At 37.0% G+C, this 24,254-nt stretch overlaps 1 protein-coding gene across 1 annotated transcript in view; it reads right to left on the bottom strand.

Moving 5' to 3' along the window:
- Positions 1-24,254, bottom strand: part of LOC150081197 (uncharacterized) — a 502,723-nt gene that overhangs the window by 304,936 nt on the left and 173,533 nt on the right. Inside the window, exon 2 of the mRNA XM_090379371.1 lies at positions 12,025-12,192. Within this exon, the coding sequence (XP_090235497.1) occupies positions 12,025-12,192 (168 nt within the window). The remainder of the gene's footprint in view (positions 1-12,024; positions 12,193-24,254) is intronic.

Below are 24,254 nucleotides of genomic sequence, written 5' to 3'. Positions count from 1 at the left end.
TAAGTCGGCTTTATCTCTTCTTTTTCCAGTGTTTCAAGTCCAAAGAATACACACCACTCTTGGTAGGATTTCTCACTGTATTCAAGGCCACTTTTAAAGCAAATGTACTGGATTGCTCTTTTTTGAATATTTTCAATTTCTAATTAGCCAGTATCCAGCCAAGCTCAACTCCAAACTCAAACTTTTTCCTCATTCATCTACATCCTGTGGAATGGCCTTCTTTCATATGTATTTCCTGAAAATTGCAAACTACAAAAATTCAAGTACAATGTTAAGTTCTTTCTTTCTCAATCCATCCATGGTATGAGCACTAAGTTTCAACAGCACTTAATTCACAGAAATATAGTTAAAATTATAAGGAAGCAAATAATACAACAGGTTAATAACAGAAATACTACTTGTCAAATTAAGTTGTTTGTTTGTTATTTGGTTTTTAGCCCATAGAAAATCCCATACCATGGGCTTTTCTGGCTGCCTGTCTGTACTGTTCAGAGAACTTCATATCCACCCTTATGAATCCAAGTTTGTTTGTTATTTAGTTTTTTAGGAGCATTAGCAACTAAGGCCATATTGCTCCGGGGATATGCGGTGGTCATTCCATGACCTTTCCGCATCCTCCGTATTTGGTGTTCACAGGCTCGAACCCCAGTCTAATCAATAAGCATGTGCTAAGCACTACTGCTCCTGCCCACCTGGCTATGGAGGCACCCCGTAAAATTAAGCATAAGAGAGACTAATAACTTAATATATGTTCTACCGTAGCAAAAGAAATTCAGCACCTTTCTATAAAATATATGCCGAATAAAATTTTTTCCTTCATTTTGAAAAGGTCAATATTGAAAAATTTAAAAATGATATTCCTACTGCATCTTTCAAACAGATCAAATTAGTTATTTCTTTCAGTGAGTTGAACATTAATAATGTTTTAAAAGAATAAGTCAAATTATTTGCTTGCCTGTAAAAAAGGCAGAGTGGAGGATAAAAAGGCAAACTACCACTTTTTATCTTACTACAACATATGAGAACAAAATTCCTTGCAACCTTTAATGCAGGATACTTTTAATGTTAGATTAATTTGTATAACCAATCTGCTAATCAAATCATCCATTATACCAGCAAATAGTAAGTAGCAGCCCTCTTTGCTTTTTTTTTTTTTTTTGGAAAACTTGACCCATATTTATTAGGATATTTTATAAATTGTAGTCTCATAGACATTGTGCGAAGTGCATTACAAGTATTTGACAAGTGATTATTGATACCTTACAAAACATTCAGAACTGTTTAAGACATATTGATAACATACTCCAAAATTATCTAAGACATATTGATAACATACTCCAAAATTATTGCAAGAGAAAGGCCTAAATTCCTAATGAAAATTCTTACATGTTTTCTATGCAGTCATGAATTCAAATCAAAATTCACACTTTACCAGAATTCAATTTCAATCATGAAGAGACATTCCCCTCTGAATGAAGACAAAGCGCCAATTACTCTGTGCTAAAACATCAGCTTATGTTCAACTTGAGACATGTTACCAAAGCTCTGCCTCAGTTGCTAATATATTTTTAAAAATTAAAGCATCCAGAATAAGTGATGTAATATATGTAATCTGCTATATATTTAAAAATCTGCAACATCCTTGGACATCTTTGCAAAATGATTAGAATGCTAATACTAAAAAATAAATAAAATGAATTGGATTACACATATACATATTCGATGTATAAATATTTCCACTGATGATGGATGGGAGGGAAAGGATCTGGACGGATCACAATAAGCACAATATAAAGACTAATATCCTTTTGTGCAATTCTGCACAAGAAATTAATATCAAATATTTTTATAAAGTCTAAGTTATAATGTAACGTAACATAATTTCGTAATGTAACACAACTTTATACACATAGCTGTGTATAACTAGCATTGCATTATTGTACTGAGGTATCTCTCAGAATTATGGTCATAGTATAGTGCTGTAGTTTTAAAATGTAACTATAATGATGCCTCAGACTAGAGTAGCGAAGCAGCAAAGAGTTCAGGGCAACAAGAAAGCCTTAGCTCAGAGAGAACTATTGAGAGCAGTTATCCTATGGATCAGTCTTATCATTTAGACTGCTCGTGGATGTTTGCAGAACTAACAGTAGCAGGACACAGAGATGTCTCTTATGTGCTTCAGATGCAAAGATGTGAGATCAAGCAAAAAGCAGCATTTTGATGGGTGAAATTCTGTTTAATGAAAAGGGTTAATGCCCTCAAAGGATTTAAAACAAAGGCACCCCAACAAGCACTCAGATGCAGAAAGTGCTGGTCTCACAGGAAGTAGCTACTGTTGGTGAATCTACTGTCAGGGAAATGGGAAATATTCCACCTATACTTTTTACGTAGGATAAGGCCAGAGTATATCTACTAAGACATACTCTAGTCTAGGAGCAAATATTAAAGATACTGTACAATAGTTATCTTTTAAGGGTGAAAAAGAAAAAAAAAGGCGACCTTGTTGTAGATATTGGTACTAATGATATTAAGCATGATCGGAAGGCATACTTTGCAGATATGAGAGAATGTTGAGAAAAAATTGAAAGTAAGGGCTAAATTTGAATACATCTGGAATTTTACCCATGCATGTTAAGGAGTAGATTAGCATCACCATGGGCACATAATGCAAGAAAGCAAGCTTATATAGCAACAGCCAAAAAAAAAAAAAAAAAGCCCTTTATTTCACCTATCCCCAGATGTTTGCGATGCCTCAGAATCTATTTAAGCTATCAACTTCTTCAACGACAGATGGAAGTTTCTTCCAGCAATCAACCGCCCGCTGGCTGAAAGCAAACTTCTGCACATCTATCCTACAACCATCTTTCCACAATTTGAATTTATGCCCTCTAAGGTGATTAGTCTGAGCAAGAGGAAGAATCCCATCAGCATTTAGCATGCTCAAACCATTCAAGGCTTTATACACTTCAATCAGATCACCTCGCAGGTGCCTAGTCTCCAGACACTATAATTTGCAAAACTTAAGCCTTTCTTCGTAAGGGCAACCCTTTGTTCTGTTCAGGAATCTTGTTGCCCTTCTCTGTACTCGTTCCAACAGCTCTACATCCTTCTTAAAATGAGGCCTTCAGATCTGTATACTCAAGGTGTGGCCTGACCATTGCCTTATACAAGGGGATAATCACCTCCTTATCCCTGCTAGAAAAATTCCTGTATATCATTGACAAGACACCATGAGTTACTCTTGCAGACTGTCTGCACTGCTCAGAAATTTTTTGTGCTGCACTGCAGCACAATGAAAAGACAATGAAAAGGACCTAGAGGTAACCCCAGGTCCTTTTCATTCTCTACCACTGTCAGTGTGGTACCACACATTTGATACGTTACTCTGGGATTACTTCTTCCCATATGTAGTACTTTACATTTGGGAATGTTAAACTTAATTGCCACCTCTCAGCCCATCTGCTCAACTTTTCTAGATCCTGTTGCAGCAGTGTACTGTCATTAACAACCCTGCCAACCTTCATATCGTCTGCAAACTTTGAAATTAAGCCTGATATACCATCATCAATATTATTTATAAATACAGAAAACAACAATGGACCCAACACTGAACCCTGAGGGACACCACTAATAACATTAGTTCATAAAGAGCAGTGTCCATTGATTACCACCCTGTCTTCTCCCACTCAACCATCCCTTTATCCATAGCAGCAATTTGCCTCCAATGCCACACTGCTCCAATTTGTGCAGCAGTCTTCCATGTGCAACAGTATCAAAGGCCTTTCTAAGATCAAAATATATGATATCAAAGTTATTATTTGCATCCAGTTCTTTTGTGACTACATCATAGTATCCAATCAAATTAGTCAGACAAGACTTTCCCTTAACAAACCCATGCTGTATCCAAGCTATAACTGAAGTCTTGTCTAGATGATCCTGCAATGCATCTTTAACCAGTGCCTCCATTAATTTCCCTGGAACAGAAGTTAAAGTAACAGGTCTGTAATTAACTGTGTCTCCCTTTGATCCTCCTTTGTGGATTGGGGTCACATTTGCACATCTCCAGTCCATGGGTACCTCCCCTAAGTCCAGGGAAACTTCCTTTGCTGCCTCCTTTAATATAACTGGATATATTCCATCCACCCAAGGTGCCTTTCTTCGTTTTAACTTCAACAATTTCTCCTCCACTTTACTCTCAGTTATTACAAGATTATCTAGTTTACTGCCACAGTTGAATAGACCTCTGGCATTCCCCTCCCTGAATAACTCCTCATGTGTGAATGTAGATGCAAAATATTCATTTAGTTTGTTAATTACCTGAGCAGGATCATCAACAGTTGAACCATCGATATCAAGTGGACCAAACTTCCTTTGTAACTTGGTTACAGACCAGTTTATATCTATCATAGGCTTCTGTGTCACATGTTAATTTATATGTATCTCATGCATTTTTCTTCTCTGTCACATGTCTAATTAGTTCATCTGACATCCATTTAGGCTTAAATGGATGTCAGATGAACTGATGAAGATCTTTTTAATCAATTCCGCTGTGGAGGGATTATGCAAGATACATGGGGCAGGTTATTTTCTAGGTATGATGATACACAGAGCGACAAGTCAATGGTAGCCACAAGCAGAGGTGAATGATTATTTCAGTGATTCTATTGGGATATGCAAATGATATTAAAAAAAAAAAAAACCCCTTCCACTTCACCCCTCTGTTCGTTCGAAATACCTGTCCAGCTGAGCCTTAAATTTATTTAGGCTATCAACTTCCACGACAAGGGATGGAAATCTGTTCCACCATCCAACTACCCGCTGGCTAAAGGCAAATTTCCGCACATCTATCCTACATCACGGCCTCCGTAGCCGAGTGGTCAGGAGCGGGAGTGCAGTAGCACACGCTCTTTGAGTAGACCGGGGTTCAAGCCCCTGACTGCTGAATACGGTCGATCTGCCAACCCGCACTGGACCAGTATGGCAGATTATGGTCCATTTCCCTCAGCATGAATTGTTGAGGAGGCTTCCATCCTGCAGTGGGTTGATAATGGCTGCACTTTACTTTTTTTTTTTTTATCCTACATCTGTCTTTCCTCAGTTTGAATTTATGCCCTCTCAGGTGATTATTCTGAGCAAGAGGCAGTATCCCATCAGCATTGAGCATGCTCAACACATTCAAGGCTTTGTACACCTATCAGATCACCTCGCCGGTGCCTAGTTTCCAGACACTGTAATTTCCAAAACTTAAGCCTTTCTTCGTAAGAGCAACCCTTCGTTCCGTTCACTAACCTTGTTGCCCTTCTCTGTACTCGTTCCAGCAGCTCTACATCCTTCTTGAAATGAGGCCTCCAGACCTGTATACAGTACTCAAGGTGCGGCCTGACCATTGCCTTATACAAGGGAATAATCACCTCCCTATCCCTGCTAGAAAAATTCCTGTATATCATTGATAAGACACCATGAGCTACTCTTGCAGCCCGTCTACACTGCTCAGAGAACTTCATATCTGCCTGCACAATTACCCCCAGGTTCTTTTCATTCTCTACCACTGTCAGTTTAGTACCACAGAGTTGATACGTTGCTCTCGGGTTCCTGTTTCCCCATACGTAGTACTTTACATTTGTCAATGTTAAACTTCATTTGCCACCTCTCAGCCCATCTGCTCAACTTTTCCAGATCCTGTTGCAGAAGCATAGCGTCAGTAGCGTCCTTAACAACCCTGCCAACCTTTGTATCGTCTGCAAACTTGGACATTAAGCTTGATATACCATCATCAATATTATTTATAAATACAGAAAACAACAATGGACCCAACACTGAACCCCGAGGGACTCCACTAATAACATTAGTCCACGATGAGCAGTGTCCATTAATTACCACCCTGTCTTCTCCCACTCAACAATCCCTTTATCCATAGCAGCAATTTGCCTCCAATGCCACACTGCTCCAATTTGTGCAGCAGTCTTCCATGTGCAACAGTATCAAAGGCCTTTCTAAGATCCAAATATATGATATCAAAGTTATTATTTGTATCCAGTTCTTTTGTGACTACATCATAGTATCCAATCAAATTGGTCAGGCAAGACCTTCCCTTAACAAAACAATGCTGTGTCTGAGCTATAACTGAATTCTTGTCAAGATGATCCTGCAGTGCTTCTTTAACCAGTGCTTCCATTAATTTTCCTGGAGCAGAAGTTAAACTCACAGGTCAATAATTACTGGTGTCGGCCTTTGATCCTCCTTTGTGAATTGGGGTTACATTTGCACATCTCCAGTCTGTGGGTACCTCCCCTGAGTCCAAGGAAACTCTCATAATTATGCTAACAGATTGCTTACTTCCTTTGCTGCCTCCTTTAATATAACTGGATAGATCCCATCCACCCCAGGTGCCTTTCTTGTATTTATCTTCAACAATTTCTCCTCCACTTTACTCTCAATTATTACAATATCATCTAGCTCACTCTAGCTCACTTCCAGTGTTTACTTCATCTATGGCATTCCCCTTAGTGAATAACTCCCCATGTGTGAATGTCGATGGAAAATATTGATTTAGTTTGTTAGCTACCTGAGCAGGATCATGAACAGTTGAACCATCGATATCAAGTGGACCAATCTGATTCATCCCCTTCCTTCTAGAGTTTACATAAGTAAAGAATTCCTTGCTGTTTTTCTTTGCATCCCTTGCCAAAGATTTCTCGTAATCTGCCTTCGCCTGCCTAACCTCCTTTGTAACTTGGTCACAGATCAACTTATATCTATCATAGGCTTCTGTGTCACATGTTAATTTATAGATATCCCATGCATTTTTCTTCTCTGCCATATGTCTCATTAGTTCATCTGACATCCATTTAGGCCTGAACCTTGAACAATATTTCTTAGTTGGTATGTAAAGCCTAGTAGCTTCCAAGATAAGTTCTTTGAATGCTTCCCATTTTGAGTTTGCTGTTGGTAACATCATCAGTTTGTCCCACTGTATAGAATTTAAATACTGTCTCAGACCATCATAGTCGCCTTTAAGAAAGCAATAACCCTTCCCTTTACCTCTGATGGTAGTTACCTCCTTGAGTAAATCCCACTTCAGCACACTGTGATCACTGCCACCTAGTGGTTCCTGTATCTGCAGATTCTTAATGCATGAAGAATCACTACTGATAATCAAATCAAGAGTATTGCTCCCTCTAGTTGCCTCCCGAACATGCTGATTTAGAAAACAATCATCCAATAAATCCACGAAAGCCTTGCTAGTGTGCGAGTGACCAACCCACAAATTCCAGTCAATATCTGGGAAATTAAAATCCCCCATTATAAGACTGATTTACTGGCCCACTATTTCCCTGTACAGTTTCTTATTATACTCATCAGAGTCATTAGGCCTATAGCACACTCCTACTCTCAATTTTGATCTCCCAATGCTTATGTCACACCAAACTGACTGAACACTGCACTGTCCAGCAATGTCGACTGGCTTCACTTACTTGGATTTTATGTGTTTCTTAACTAATAGCATAACCCCTTCTCCCTTCCTATCCTGTCTATCCTTTCTGTAGACGTTGTACTCACCAAATTCCAGTTCTGCATTACTTATATCTGTGTGACACCACGTCTCTGATATCCCAACAATATCCGCCTTTGATGCTTTGAGCAATACCTCAAATTCATCAAATTTATTTACCAAACTCCTAGCATTGGTGTACACGCAAGTATACATGCACCTGTTCCTATTCTTAGCTACCCTAACACAACCCATGTGTTTACTTTTACCGCAATGACCCCCAGCAGTCTCTGAAATATCCTGCATCTTATTTTTTAAGCTGCTGCTCATTCCAATAGAAACGGTGCAAGAATCACTTTCACCTCTGCCAGTGGCTACTGGTAATCTATTAGTCCTTGTATCCCCCCAATCTAGCAGTTTTCTGACCCACCTAACACTGCCTCGATAACATCAGCAAACATTCTTGCACACTTTCTATTTAAGTGTATCCCATCCCTGTAGAAGCAGTCTCTCCTGTTTTTTTCAGCCTGGTCTGTTAGAACAGACCAGGCTGAAAAAAATTCTACCCTTTGAGCCTTGCACAATCTTTCCAGGGCCGAATTGATTGACAGGGCTCTCATCATATACTCTCTCCTATCGTGTCTGGGCAGAATTGCAGACACTTTCAAATTCAACGCTAATTCACGGCTTTTTTTCAACAGTGACCTGTACTTGTTAAGTAATTCCGCCGGTCTCCTACTCTTAATATCATTAGTGCCAAAGTGTACAACTATATCACCTTTTGTGCCCTTAAAAGATGATATCCGCTCTACAACGTCAATGACATATCCCGATGAGAGTGAGGAAAGAAAGGTGTGGGAGGATTACAAGCAGTGGGCAAGTCCACCATGTAACAAGCAAATAAATGGACTGTGTAACAGTTATTTAGAGCAAAAACAGTCACATATTTGCCAGTGCACTAATGCTAGGAGTACAGTAAATAGATTTTATGAATTTAAAGTATTCAATTTAAGTCATCAAATGAGGACATTGAGATATCAGAAACATGTTGTCACCTGGATGGAAAAGAAAAAGAATTTGAATACGGTGAGTACAATATATTCAGAAAGGAAAGGGGTGGGGAAATTTATGCTCTCTATTAAGAAACCTGGATTATAAGGCAGTGCACCTAACTGGCATGGGGTGCCAGTGTAATGTTGAGTCTGTCTGGTATGATGCAAGTACAGCAAAAATGAAAACATGAGACTGCTATAGGCCAAATAACTAATGTATGAGGGGCATTCAAAACCTTCATATTCTAACTTGCTTCTAGTGAATATTATTATGCAGGTAGTAAATCTTGTACTTCACTAGTGACGTACAAGATGTACCAAATCTTAGTTTAATATATCCAATCCTTTTTTTTTCCTGCAGGTGATTTTGTAAACTAAGGAGTAGAAATTTTGGGGGGGGGGGGGACTACAGATGGTGATAAAATACCTGTCTTTGAAAAGAATGTCCCCCCAGAAAGTTCCTGCTGATGTGGTACAGACACTGGGCATTAAGGTTCCTGCATATTCCACAGTTGTGAGATACAGAGAATTTTATTGTGGCAAGGAATCTGAACAACCCTCCACATCCACCACTGAGGAAAACAACCACGTGCACGACCAATATCTGTTAGGTGTATAGCTGAGACTGTAGGCATTTCAATTGGCAGTGTCAGTTAAATCCTAACAAAATATTTGAGTATGAAAAAGGTCTGCATTCAATGGGTCCCATGAATGTTGACAGATGAGCAAAAGGCATGTCGCAAGGCCACCAACTTTAGTTTCGTGAGGATCCACGAAAGCGGGTGTGTCAACAATCCTGATTCCCTTGTCTGATACACCTGTTGAAACTTACACTACAAAGATGTTTGTTTGTTATTTGGTTTTTAGGAGCATTGGCAACTAAGGCCATATTGCTCCATGAATATGCAGTGGTCATTTCCTGACCTTTCCGCATCCTCCGTATTTGGTGGTGACGGGCTCTAACCCCGGTCTAATCAAGAAGCGTGCGCTACGCACTGCTGCTCCTTCCCACCTGGCTACGGAGACGCCTCTATGTGGGGGGGGGGGGGCAGAACTTCATTTGCTTAGTATAGGTACAGAGAAAAAGAATTAATTCCCTATTACTCCAGAATAATCTATTTTATTCAGTACTAACCTAATACTGGCATGAATGGTTTAATTGATTCACCAGATGTTACAAATGATCCAAAAGAATGAAGATTCTACAGTGACAGTTTGATGAGAAGCTTAAATAGTTCTGCTACACAACAGGAACATGTTACCTGTTACCCTCAATTTCAGTTGTCCTTTCCACACACATAAAAGAAACTTAAGACAGGCTGAAATTCTTATTAGAAAAGGCAAAATGCTGTGTTCATGAGTGAATAGTGTGTGGTTATGTGAGGATGCTAACCATACTTCTTGGAAAACATTCAGGTTACACAATATTCACTTTCTAAGGAACAGGACAGCTCGACTAAAACTAATCACTGTATTAGAAATGCATGGCCAAAAAAGGAATAATCTCACATCTGGAAGCAGAAATGTCATCAATGAGTTTGTTGGATCTCCAAGCAAAAGTTCTTTTGTCACAACAGGTCTCTCAAGCACCAGATTTAGTGATTATCTGGTGGCAGCCAAAAGCTTCCCTTGCTTAGCACAGATACAGAGAAAATTAATTAAATCCCTTCAACTCCAAGGAGGGATCTTGTGTTTTATACTTCATAAACACAACTAATTAACATACTTGGTGTTATATCTCAAATAGTCAGTGAAAATCTTCTTTCCGTTGGAAAGAAGATTTTCACTGACTATTTGAGAGCAAGCTTAAACAAAAAATACATACATAAACTGGAATTAACGAAACAGTCTGTTAAAGCTGTAGAAAGCAGAAAGCTGGTTTTGGTACACATTTAAATGTGATGCTTAAACTCCACACTAGTATTTTAAATGGATCATAAATCAGAGAGCTGCTGGAATATGATCATTTCACAATGTCTATATCTCAAAAAGAAGTGGAGACTTGGTCAACATTCAAGCATTATAAATCAGAGGACTTTTCCATTTATTAATACACACAGTTTACATACATTCATATATATATACAAAACTTACATAGATTTATATACAATTCCATTCACATCATCCAGTGTGTGTGTGTGTGTGTGTGTGTGTGTGTGTGATGGTGGCTCCAAGGCAATTGCCCATCTCCACCTTTGTTCTCTGTGATGGTGTAGAAACTCTAGGCCACTTCGCAACCAGGGAGCAGCCAACACCCGGGCAACTACTGCCTGGATAGTAGACCCAGGCACGATGAAACCAGCCTGGGTCTACTATCCTATATGTGTACAAAATCTGGCACCCACCAGAGGTAATGCAATACTGGTGGGTGCCAGCAATTCTGCTCCCAGGTTGCCCAGACTTGGGAGCCAGCAAAAAAAAAAAAAAAAAAAAACACACACCACTAGTGGCATGGTTACAGATACTAGTACCAGTACATATTTTTAGGTAAACATGGCACTCAATGCTTAAATCAGAGGACTGTGAAAAGATTGCTTGCCAACAATATGATGAAACTTATTCTAGTTTCAAAAAAATTAAGCTGTAACATGAATGTGAAAGTTCATTTACTGCACAGCCACTTACAATATTTTCCACAAAACATTTGTGCAATATGAAACACAGCATGAAAGGATTCACCATGGACGGTTAGAAAAACATGAGGCAAATTACTACTTTGAAAAGGGATTCGTGCGATAAGCACAAAAAAGTACTGATTCAGTGGGTTTACTGAAAATTTAAAAAACTTGAAAATCTTTTTAAAAAATGCAGACTAGTGTAATTTAACTCCATGATGTATCTCTCATTGATTGCTCTCAATCATAAAATAACAGTTAACGTTATTCAAGTTTTCATTTTTTTTTTTACCTAGGATATGAAATATTGTGAGGGAATAATTAATCATGTCCATAAACAAAGAACTGTACATACACATAATGTATGTTTATGAAGTATATCGAGCATTAACATTCTAAGCTTAACAAAGAGAGGGGGGGGGGGGGAAAAGTTGTTTATTATATGGCATACAATTTGAAACAATATACCTACTTAGCTTTAGACATCGCTGAGATCACATCCTCATGACCACAAATAACACTCAATAAAGTTAAAGACTGCATCTAAACTAGAAGCTGTGCCTATATCTTAAGTCTCATATTAACTTACAATGAAGTCACTGTCATAAAAGTGTGGAACTATCATAGCACCGTTGTTACTGTTCTTGTTGTTTCTGGAAGTTTATTGTTAACAGGGAGTTACTTTGATCACCCTGCACCAAATGTTTGATGCATGTCATTTTCAGTACTTTATGTTACAATGTTTAACTTCTGCTAGAAACTTATTTGAAGTATAAGAATAAACTAACAGAAATCTAATTCTAAATATTAAAAATTTTAATAATAAATTTGTCACTATTTAATTAATCACATAATTAATGCATACCTGTTGAGGATAGGTCTGACTCATGCTTCTGGCAGGAGTTCCTTGTGGTTGAGTTTGGGTATATGGTCGGTACTGTTGACCATACTGTCCCTGAGCTGGTGCTGCAGGGGCCTGTCCAGCTGAAGTCATATATGGCCGCTTCACAGATGGATCAGGCATAGGTCCACTCTTAAAAAGTGGCAAAAATTATTTGATATATCATCAAAATTTTAACACATCTACAGGTGTTATACACTTTAATACTAATATCAAGCTTAGTTTTTTTTAAACAAAAAAAAATAAATAAATAATAATAATAATTAAATTCACAGCAACTTGGAACATGTAGATTATCATAAAATAAATATACAGCAAAATCCTATTTCAATGTACAGTAAAGAAAATTTTACAATAACAGAAACGTTTCCAGGTTCCCACCAAATTCTCATATTGTATGCTTTGTAATTCTTTTTTAAGAGAAATAGTTCCAACAAAAAATCAGTATGATAAATTTTAAACACCAAAATGTATCAATTTACATAGGCAAAAATCATGAATAGCCCTCATATTATAAATACAGCTGTAGGAAACTTCAATAGAGAAAGAAAAAAAAAGTTTTTATAAATGGGATACCTTTTACCCACCTCCCTCACAAAATGGATGGCGTGAGGATAATGCAGTCTGTGAAACAAATTTGTGTATACCTGCTCCTTTCACTAGTTAACTGTTTATAAACTGATATTAAAAAAAAAAAAAAAAAGCGCTGAAATCAAAGAAAACAGTTTGCATTGTATGAGAAAAAAAATAAAATAAAATAAGCCTTAGAATTAGCAAATAACTTAATTCAGTGCAATCTGAATCTACACCATTTCAATTACAGTAAAGCTAAATTTTGGCATTAATATGTGCAAAGTAATAATAAGTTACATATACCATACATCTCAAAATGTAATTGAAAATTCAGGTGTTACAGTATTTTCTTATTAAATACAATATGCTTTCAAAACAATGATCTCTACAAAAAATATTTTTACTTTTGCAGTACGTATATTCTTGTAACTTTATTTTATTATAAATTTAAATGTTAATATATATTTATATATTAACAAAGTACAGAAGAATGTATTTGAACAAATAATGGTTCTGTTAAAAGAATGGTTCTGTTAAAAGACGGAGGCCGAGTGGGCAGGAGCCCACTTGGCCTCCGTAGCTGAGTGGGCAGGAGCGGGAGCGCAGTAGCACACGCTCTTTGAGTAGACCGGGGTTCAAGCCCCTGACTGCTGAATACGGTCGATCTGCCAACCTGCATTGGACCAGCATGGCAGATTATGGTCCATTTCCCTCAGCATGAATTGTTGAGGAGGCTTCCATCCTGCAGTGGGTTGATAATGGCTGCACTTTACTTTTTTTTTTAAAAGAATGTTCAGCAAAATTTATTATAACAAAATATCAGTACAACAAAATGATTCATGCAGCCCCCATATATATATATATATATATATATATATTTTTTTTTTTTTTTTTTTTTTTTGTATAGTTTAAGAACAATTAGTAAAATATATTTCATATCGGATAGGCTGGTAGTTACTAAAGGGCTAAAGGGCTGGTAGTTACTATAGGGCTAAAGTCATCCAGCCTGTTAACAACAAAATTATTGTCTAACTTTAACTATACTGATCCATTTATCTGGACAGTGTTAAACAGGCAGATGATATCAGAAACTGATAGCCAGGTTAATTGTAGGGGACATATTGAGAGGGTTAGCCCTTGATAAAGTCCCTTTCAATGTGTCCTATTACCTTGATATACTATTGACTTGATATATATTATGTTGATTAATTGTTTTATTTTTACTTTTTCTTTGACTAATGATTATCCTTTACTAGGTTTTACCTCGTGGACCAGTTATGGCTATTATAGGGTTAATTAACTACCAGCCTATCTGATATGAAATATTTTACTAATTGTTCTTAAACTATACAAAAAATAAATAAAAAGACTGATGTAATGTTCTATCTAGTTATGTATAGATGGCATTAATTAGTTCTTGTTTAGTTAACTTTACTTAAGTTATTAAGCTTTTTTTTTTTGGATGATCACAAAAAAAAGCTTTATAAAGCTTTTTTTTTTTGGATGATCACAATATACTATATAAATATGAGCAAAACCAAATTAAGGTAAGACTTTTTATAATATAAATATTTTTAAAGAAAATCATGGTAAATTTATATTCTATGATAAATCTTAACATAGTTTGAACATACATATAGGTTATAATAGAATGTATACTATGAATCACCATTAGAGAAAAGATTTAATTTTTTCCCTCTCAAGAGGAATTATACCTCTAAACTTTATTTAAAAGGCTAATTTCTTAAGACAATAGCAACAATTAAAATAATCCAGAGTCATTTTTTTTTGCAAGTGTTGACCAAGGGAACTTGGACTGGGAGTTTACAGTGTGCATTGTCTTTCAATTGAATACATGCTAAGGGTAAAAAAAAAAATTCTTGGCCTAATAGAAAGTTCATTACTAGTGTGATAGACAGTCATTTGTGTAAAGCTATCCAACCATTCTTCCAAAATAATAAACAAAAAATCTATCATGTAATTGTTTCCTGCAATGGTCATTTGCGACAAATGACCAGTGTGTGTGTGTGTTTAAAAATTGAAAAATGTTTCACTGCAAGAAGCATGCAATCAAAATCTGATTAGTGTTTAAGGAAATCAACCGGAAATAGTAAAATGTGCTTTCCTGGATAGTGTAATTTAAGACTTCTAGTTCTTCCTACCTGCTTCCACCAGCACAAGACAGGGGTTTGCTCCAACAATCAACTACCCTCAAGCTCAAAGCAAATTTCCACACATCTATCCTGCACCTATTCTTCCTCAATTTAAATTTAAGTCCCCTTATGAGTGTCATCTGAATAAGATGTTAGAATGCCACCTGCATTTAATTAACTCAATTCATTTGAGGCCTGCAGTAATTGTACAGTCAGACATGTTCTATGAGCACTTTAGGCAGGCTGCTAGGCCAGGTTATGGAGTTCTGTCAAGAATTTATCAAAAAGGATGAGGCAATTATCCTGTTGTATAAGGCAATGATTAGACCATATTTTGAATAATACATACAGGTAACTAGGTGCCTAGTTTCCAGATGCTTCAATTTGCAGGACTGAAATCTTTCTTTTCAAGAGTACCTTTTTGATCCCCCTCACTAATCTCATTACGCTTCTCTGCACCCATTACAACCAATCCACATCCTTCTTAAATGAGGCTTCCAGATCTGTATGTATTATTCAAAATGTGGCCTAGTCATTGCCTTATACAACATAATTACCTCCTTATCCTTCTGATAAATTCCTGACAGAACTCCACAACCTGGCCTATATGTAGTAGCTTGCATTTATCAATATTAAACTTCAGTTGCCACTTCAAAGTCATCACGCCTAATTTTTCTACATCTTGTTGCAATAGCATAATCTGATTAGTGTCATTAACCACCCTGCCAACCTTTCTATCATCTGGAGACATGATATACCTTTATCAATATCATTAAAAAAAAAAAAAAAAAAAAACTGAAAATACAGTCCAGCACTGAACCTAAGGGACTCCATTAATAATCACTTTGTCCTCTCTAACCGCAACCATCATGAAATCATTTATATCATATTCTAACAGGGAAATCATTTATTTCCCTGTTAGAATATGATATGCTTTGACATCCACATCTATAAAAAAATTCCTCACATGTAGTGTTTTCACTCTGGGAGTTCCCAGGAATTCCTGAGATTAATTTTTAAGGTAGAGTTATAAATTTTTATAAAAGAAAAACTGTAAATAATAATAAACTGTAAAAATAAGGTAAGATCTAAAATAATAATATACTGAAAATACTTAATGGGCAGGTTTGGTTTTATAAATTTTATGGGCAAATCTGTTTATTCGGACTTTAGTTTAATTTGAAATGTCAAACTGAAAAACCTAGATGAGAACTCTTTTTGAAAAGATGTAACATTTATCACTTAAATTTTATAATAAATATTTATGCAGTTAAGCATAAGTGGTAAAAACTATAATTCTTATGAAATTGTAATTTATATAAAAATTGTAAGATGTACCCTTGTATTATAGGAATGAGTTCAAAGGAAATTGTGCAAATGTCAAACCAATCACCAGCCTGAGAATATTTTATAAAATCAGAAACAGAACCCAATTACGTGAACTGCAATAAATACAACAAGAAAGTCCAGCTGAATGGAATTAGCGGAATATTGAGACATTTAACATTGCATGGAATTAATTTTGCACCTGATGATTCGGTGAGAAGTAACGAAAACACAGAGGAAGGAAACACAGAACAGTCAACATTGAATTCAAAATCACCTAGAGTTCAAAAGAATTCCGTCAATTTTTTACATATCTAAAACAACAATTGCTTGGTGAAATTGTTGCCAGGCTCACCTGATCTGGATAGATTATCCATACAACAGATAACAAAACTGCAATTTATTCGACAATCTACTGAAAACAAAAGCTACAAACTTCCAAAAAATGAAAAAGCAGTAATGCAACTGATTATGGACTTTTGTTAACGTCATACATGACAAGAAGGCTGATGAACTTGAATGGTTAAAGCACTTGTATAATGTATTTGTTGCTTGTATAATGTATTTAGGAAGGATAGAGTAGATAGAAGGGGTGGTGGGGTAATGCTTCTTATCAGAAGCAGCCTGAGTGCGATGATAGCTTTCCCGGATTCAGACATTTCACATGCTAGTATAGAGTCTGTATGGTGTGAGATAGTTGGAAACAAAGGTACAATGCGAGTAGGAGTAATCTATAGACCAGGTGATTGTGAAGACTATGACAAAAGCCTCTACATGCAAATGGAATGGGCAAGTAAGCGTCAATGTCTTATTATGGGTGATTTCAATTTGCCTCTAATTGATTGGAGTAAATGGGAAGGAAACTCGACATGGGGAACAAAATTTTTAAATCAACTAGATGACTGTTATTTGTATCAACATGTCAGGGAAAGTACTAGAGAAAAGAATATCCTAGACCTCATCATCACACATGAATCAGATGACATAACAGGGCTGACAGTAGAGGAACCAGTAGCAGGAAGTGATCATGGAGTTCTACGGTGGATGATGACGAGAGAGGTAGCAGAAGTAAAAGGCAAAGGAATGGGTTTTAATTTCAGAAGAGGAAATTATGATGCCTTAAGGTACTCCATGGCCTCTATTAACTGGGTAGATATCGCGCAGAGAATGAATACAATTGAATTGTGGTACGCTTTTAAAACATTAATCACAGATGCCTTGAATGCGTATATACCATTAAAAAAATACCCCACGAGAAGGGTTCCAAGTTGGATGAATAGTGAAGTTGCCACATTACTTGAGCAGAAAAAGGTGGCATGGAAAAGATACAGAGCAATAAAAAGTACTGAAGCCTATAACAGCTACAAGGTGATGTGTAATAGAGCCACAGAAAAGGTTCGACAGGCAAAGGCAGTTTATGAGAAATCACTAGCAAACAGAGCAAAGAGGGGGGATAAAGAATTCTTCACATATATAAATGCCAAGAAGAGCAGGACAAACCAGATCGGACCTTTACGTAAGGGAAAGGGGACAGTAATAAATACACCAGATGCCATTGCAGATGAACTCAACAGTTATTTTGCATCGATATTTACAAATGAAAAGCCTTTTGTGGCAATGGGAAATTGTGGGAGCGAAGTTAAAAAATATGTAATTAATGATATTGAAATTTCGCAAGATTATTTAATGAAAAAACTTTCAAGCCTACAGACCAGTAAGGCTCCTGGAGTTGATGGAATATACCCTATAATCTTGAGAGAGGCGGCAAGCGAGTGCATTGAACCACTGAGGCTGGTTATGCGAGCATCACTAGACTCTGGGGAGATTCCCTTGGATTGGAAAAGTGCAAATGTATCTCCCATACATAAGGGTGGCTCTAAAAGTGAAGTGGGAAATTATCGACCTGTCAGTCTGACTTCAGTAGTAGGGAAAATCATGGAGGCAATGATCAAGGGTGGAATTCAGGATCATTTGGATCGAATTGAAATTCTCAAGGATACTCAGCATGGTTTTGTAAAGGGAAAATCATGTTTAACAAATCTGGTTCGCTATTTCGAAAGGGTCACTCACGAGCTGGATTTAGGGAATAATTTCGACATTGTTTATTTAGATTTCAGCAAAGCTTTTGACTCAGTCCCATATGAGCGGTTGCTTTATAAGCTAGAACAGGTTGGAATCACTGGGAAAATCCTTAGATGGATAGAAGGATGGCTTCAGGGCAGGAGGCAGAGGGTTGTGATAAATGGCTATTCCTCAGATTGGGTTGATGTAAGAAGTGGGGTTCCCCAAGGATCAGTATTAGGACCACTGTTGTTTTTAATTTTCATAAACGACATTGATGAAGGGATAGAGGGTGTGATGTCTAAATTTGCAGATGATGTTAAAATTGGTAGAGTAGTTAATGATCACTGTCAAGCTGAGCTTCTTCAGAGAGACCTAGATAGACTTCAAGAATGGTCAGAAAAATGGCAGCTGTGCTTTAATCCAACAAAGTGTAAGGTATTACACCTGGGAAACAGTAATCCCAAAATAACTTATTCACTTGGTGGAGTTCAACTAAACCCAGTACTGGAGGAAAGGGACTTGGGTGTTACGATACGGTCAGACATGAAATTCTCTGAGCATTGTAAACAGGTTGCAAGGAAGGCCCATGGTGTCCTATCGATGATCTATCGAACTTTTGCAAGTAGAGATAGGGACGTGATAATCCCATTATATAAGGCTTATGTTAGACCACACTTGGAATACTGTGTTCAAGTATGGAGACCGCACCTAAAGAAAGACATCGAGCTTCTTGAAAGGGTGCAGAGAAGGGTAACTCGCCTGGTGAGATCGGCAAAAGGGCGTCCTTATGAAGAAAGACTTCGAATATGTGGGTTGCAGAGTTTGGAAACTAGACACCTTAGAGGAGATTTGATTGAGGTGTTTAAGGCTCTGAGAGGCATCAGTAAAATGAATGAGGACAAAATTTTCAAGATTATAAATGATGCTAGAACTAGGGGACATAAATTCAAGTTACGGGGGGAAATGTTTAGATTGGACTGCAGGAAGTTTTATTTTAGCCAGCGAGTTATAAATTATTGGAATAAGTTGCCTTCATGGGTGGTAGAGGCCGACAGTTTGGGGAAATTCAAAGGTCATCTGGATAGTACTTTCGGGTAAGGGAAGCACATAGGATGATAGGATTAATTTCCTTTTTATTTATTTTTTATTTCATTTTATTATTTTTATTTATTTATTAATTATTATTATTTATTTATTTATTTAATTTTTGTTTATATCATTGTTTTGTTCGGATTTTTTTTTTTTTTTGGCTGGTGCAGCATAAGCCATAGGCTTTCTTGCACCATACGGCCGTTACTAATACTAAAAAATACTAATACTTGAAAAAATTAATTCAACATTTGGTTGAGTGGACTGGCCAGGCTAATCATCATTATATGAGTACTAACATTCACTATAATGTGAATTATGATAATTTGGGACTAATATGCATACAGGGATCTTTCACATCAAAAGAAAGAGTTCAATTAATGAACAAACATTTATTGCCTTTTAAATTCTTAATCAAATCAGATGTCACCCAGACAACTGATGGGACAAGAGTCACGGTAAAATACAGGACAAACCTTTGCGATTTGCAGCAATGCTTAAACCATAAACTACATCTAGATGTTTTGTACAAGAAGAAAAAGAAAAAGAAAGCCAAGAAAAGTGAGTATGAAATTGGAAAGCAATGAGAGTGGTGAAGAACTGTGGAAAGAAGATGAACTGTATAATGAGGAATAACATTCCCAAACTCCAACACCATATTAAAAAAAGATATTGCTTCAGTACAAGCACTTGTTTGATTTTTTTTTTAATGTGCACCCGTCACAAAATGACTTATTGCAAAAGGTGTTAAATCAGACCACAGGCACATTGCAACTTGAACTGGATCACAAAACCCACTGGTCATCACTTGATGCCATGACTGACAGAGTACTTCTAGCAATGGTGCTAGAAGAAGTACTGGGCTTTCGATCAATGGTGCTAGAAGAAAGTGTATTTCTAGCACCACTGATTGTATAAAAAAAAAAACACATTACAAGTATTGAAATTAATTAAATATTGGAAGAACATCAGCATTTTACAGCCAAAGGAAATTTCTCAAGCATTGAAGCCAATAAAACTTGCCACTAATGCATTGTGTAAGGGGGGGGGGGTGCTAACTTGCTAACAATGGTTATTCATTTTCTTTTTTCAACACTACAAAGGCAAAATACAGAAATTTCAAGAAAGCTGGAATTTTCCATTGCTCACTCGGTGAAGAAATGAGCATATTTAAATTTTATCCATTTCTTCATGACCCAGAGGAGACAATGTCTGGAAAGTTTATTTTTTGTAATGTGTGCACGAAATGCATTCAAGCTGGCCAAGAAACTCCTTGAGCAATTGTTTGGAGTAAATGAAGAAAAGAAAAACTTAAATCATTCTCATCATTTCAACACAATCGCAATGATAATCCAGAAGACATGATGCTGGCTCTGCAAAAAGTATTCAATGCACAACAGCACCTATAACATCATCTGACATATCAAAATTGCTTTGGAAAGGGTTTGATGTATTTCATGCAATGACAAAATAAACAGCAAATTTGGATCTGCTGTTTATTTTGGATGTGGTTGATAACAGCTACATCAACTGAAAGATCATTCTCTGTCATGAGCTCATTTTGTTCTAAACTCCATACCAGACTGAATGAAAATGCTCTCAGTGGTTTATGCTTCTTGAAAGCGTATTTTTTTAAAAATGGATAAATGAAGAATAAATAAACTTATTAATTGGGTTAGCTAATCATGCTCTTATTTTAAGGCTTTTTTGTACTTCTGTACACTTCCAGGCAGTTTTTACCTTATCACATTTACTAAAGAGCCTTTCTATAACCTTATCCAATTCAAACAAAAAATAAACTGATTTCCCCCCCCCCAAATAGGCCTCTGGGGTTGGGAATATTTGTAGTGGGGTGGAGCTATGTCTCTCAAGCACTACCATGGTGTTTCAAAACACAATGTACAAGCAGGTTCATGGCACAGCAATGGGTTCCCCTATTAGTGCTGTCATAACAAATTTAGCTATGGAGGAGCTCGAAGCCAGGATTTTGATGCGTCTGTTCTCCCCGTGGAAACGATACATCAACAATACATTTACAATTATTCTGAGGGGGAGAGAGGATGAGGTGCTTGGTTTCCTTAATAGCTTCTCCCCGTTTATTCAGTTTACCTCGGAGGGGGAAGTAGAGGGTACCCTGCCTTTCCTTGATGTGTTGGTATATAGGGAAGGCCCTAGGCTGAAAACCAGTGTATATAGGAAACCCATGTGCCGGGGGCCAATATACACATTACAATACAGCACAAACCAACCATCATAAGAATAGTGTTATTAGGACATTGTTGGATAGGGCTGGGTCCCATTGCAGCACCCCTGAGGATAGAAAAGAAGAAATTGAACGTGTCACAGCGGATCTCAGAAAATACGGCTACCCCCAGAAGATCAAAGATAAATATATCCGAGAAGCGGAGCACGGACAAAGAGAACCGTTTACACCAGTTGCCACCGCATACATTCCCTACTATCCTGGCCTAACTGAGCATATAGCTCGGGTATTGCGCGATTGCCAGACACGCTGTGTGCAGCTTCCAGGGCAGAGGTTGCACATAGTTGTGTCACAGGTCAAGGACCCCATACCAAGGGAATTTACAAGTGGGGTCGTGTATGAGATCAGGTGCCTGGATTGTGGGGAATGTTATGTTGGTGAAACGAAACGTTGGTTCAACAATCATCTGGGGGAGCATATGAACGCGATGAAGACTGTGGATTATGGGAAGTTTGCTGTGGCAGAACATTTTTGGGAGGAGCACCATCAAATTTCCCCAGACGAAGAAGCTGTTATCGTCGACCGGGCACATAAATTTTGGGACAGCAAATGGCTCGAGAGCTTGTGGATTTGTTCCTCTGAGAGCAATACCATTAATAGAGACGGGAATCTGCATTCATCCCCTCTTTGAGGCGGTGGTTCTTGGACAGGATGAGCAGTTCTGCCTGGCACACTCCCAAGCCATTTCCGGTTCCAGTGCACATGAGAATACTGCCCATGCTCCTGTAGAAACATGTGCTGAGAACTGTGAGCCTGCTGATATTTAAGGATGTGCCGTACGATAAACCTCACTGTTGAAAAAGGAGCAGACGCCTCTGAAAGCTATGGTGTTTTAGCGCTTTTATCATAGTGTTTTATCTGCATTGTTTTATTGTAAATAATTCTTTTACAGTTTAAAATTTCATATTTTATTGTACAGACAGTTACCTTTTTATCAGTTTTATCTGGTGGAATTATATCATTCTATTTATTTCATTTATCTACATTGTTATTTTAATATAACATAACACTATTTATATTTTTAATAACGGTTGGTGTATGATTGTGCAGTTATTATGAATAAACTGATTTTGGGAAACCTATAGATAAAATTAGTTCAAATTTGAAAAATTCGAATTTCTCGGAAATTCCTGGGAGATAAAGTGTATCACAGAAATAAAAAAAGCCAAGGAACAACAATCCCTACTGACATGTGAATGTAAAACCAAAATTATGTATTCTGTTTGCCAGCAACATGAACAGGATCATCAACAGTTATAATATTTATATTTATAGTGGACCAATGTGATCCATCCCTTTCCTTTTGGTATTAATAGAAGTAAAGTCTTGATGCAATTACTAATGAGGAAATAACTATAGAAATAAGCAGCTATTTTCAAAATAAAAATGTTTCTATCTACATTCACACATGAGGAAATATATTAGGGAATGAGATGCCAGAAATGTATCAAATTCTAACAGGGAGCCGAGCAATTTTGTGATAACTGAGAAGAAAGTGGAATACAAATTGTTGAGGCTAAATATTAAAAAAAGTCACCTGGGGTGGATCAAATCTATGCAATTGTATTAAGGAAAGCAGCAAAAGAGGCCAACAAACCTTTAGTCATGCATCAATTCAGGGGAAAGTTCCCAAGGACTGTAAATGTACAAAGGGGTCAAATGGTAACACGAGAATTAGACCTCTTAGCTTGACTTCTGCTCAAAGGAAAATAATGAAGTTACTAGTTAAAAAAGTATTGCAAGACCAATGCTAATTGGGAATAAACTAAAAAAATGTTTTAGTCCATTTAGGAATGGACTAAAAAATTACAATTGACCTTTAACACTAATAAATAAAAAGGTACTGAATTTGGGTAGCATTAAACTTAAAAAGGTATTCAGGAATGAAAAAATCCTAGAGTAATTGCAGAGTTCAACATGAAATTCTCTGAGCAGTGCAGACAGACTTCTAGGACAGCTCATGGGGTTCTGTCAATAATATACAAGAAATTTTCAAATAGGGACAAAAAGGTGCTTATCCCATTGTATAATGTAATCATTAAGCTGCATCTTGAACAATGAATAGAGGTTTGGAAGCCTGATGTTAGGAAGGATGTAGAATGGGTACAGAGATGAGAAGTACAGATGCAGAGTAGAGCAACAAGATTAGTCATGAAAGGGTAACCTTACTGAGAAAACTTGTTTTATATATACTGCTTCATCTAGAAACTAAGAATCTGCAAGGAGATCTGACTCATTGAAATGCTTAAGGCTTTAAAAGGGATTGAATACACTAAATACAATGGCAACCTTGCTCTTTCTCTTGTGACAAACGAGGGTACAAATTTAAATTGGGAAGGATGGTTGCAGGATACATATACACATGGGCACCGGCAGGATATTTTGCAAGGTGGTGCATTTGAGAATAAATTTTTTGTTCACTGAAATAAATTAATGAAAATATTAATTTTGTTTTTAATTAATTAATTAATTATATAAGGCCTTGAATGGTTTCAGCAAGCTCAATGCTGATAGGATTCTCCCTCTTGCTCAGATTACACACCTGAGGGGGCATAAATTCAAATTGAGGAAAGACAGTTGTAGAGCAGATGTGCGGAAATTTGCATTTAGCCACCAGGTAGTTGATTGCTGGAACAAGCTTCCATGTGTCATTGTGAAAGTTGATAGCTGAAATAAATAAATTTAAAGCAGAACTAGACAAACTTTTGGAGTGAATGGGTGGGTGA

The sequence above is a fragment of the Mastigoproctus giganteus genome, chromosome 8, assembly GCF_048544385.1.
Source record: "Mastigoproctus giganteus isolate SK-2022 chromosome 8, ASM4854438v1, whole genome shotgun sequence".
NCBI classification, from domain to species: Eukaryota; Metazoa; Arthropoda; class Arachnida; order Uropygi; family Thelyphonidae; genus Mastigoproctus; species Mastigoproctus giganteus.
Note: the sequence above shows the minus strand (reverse complement) of the source record. Positions and strands in the feature narration are given on the sequence as shown.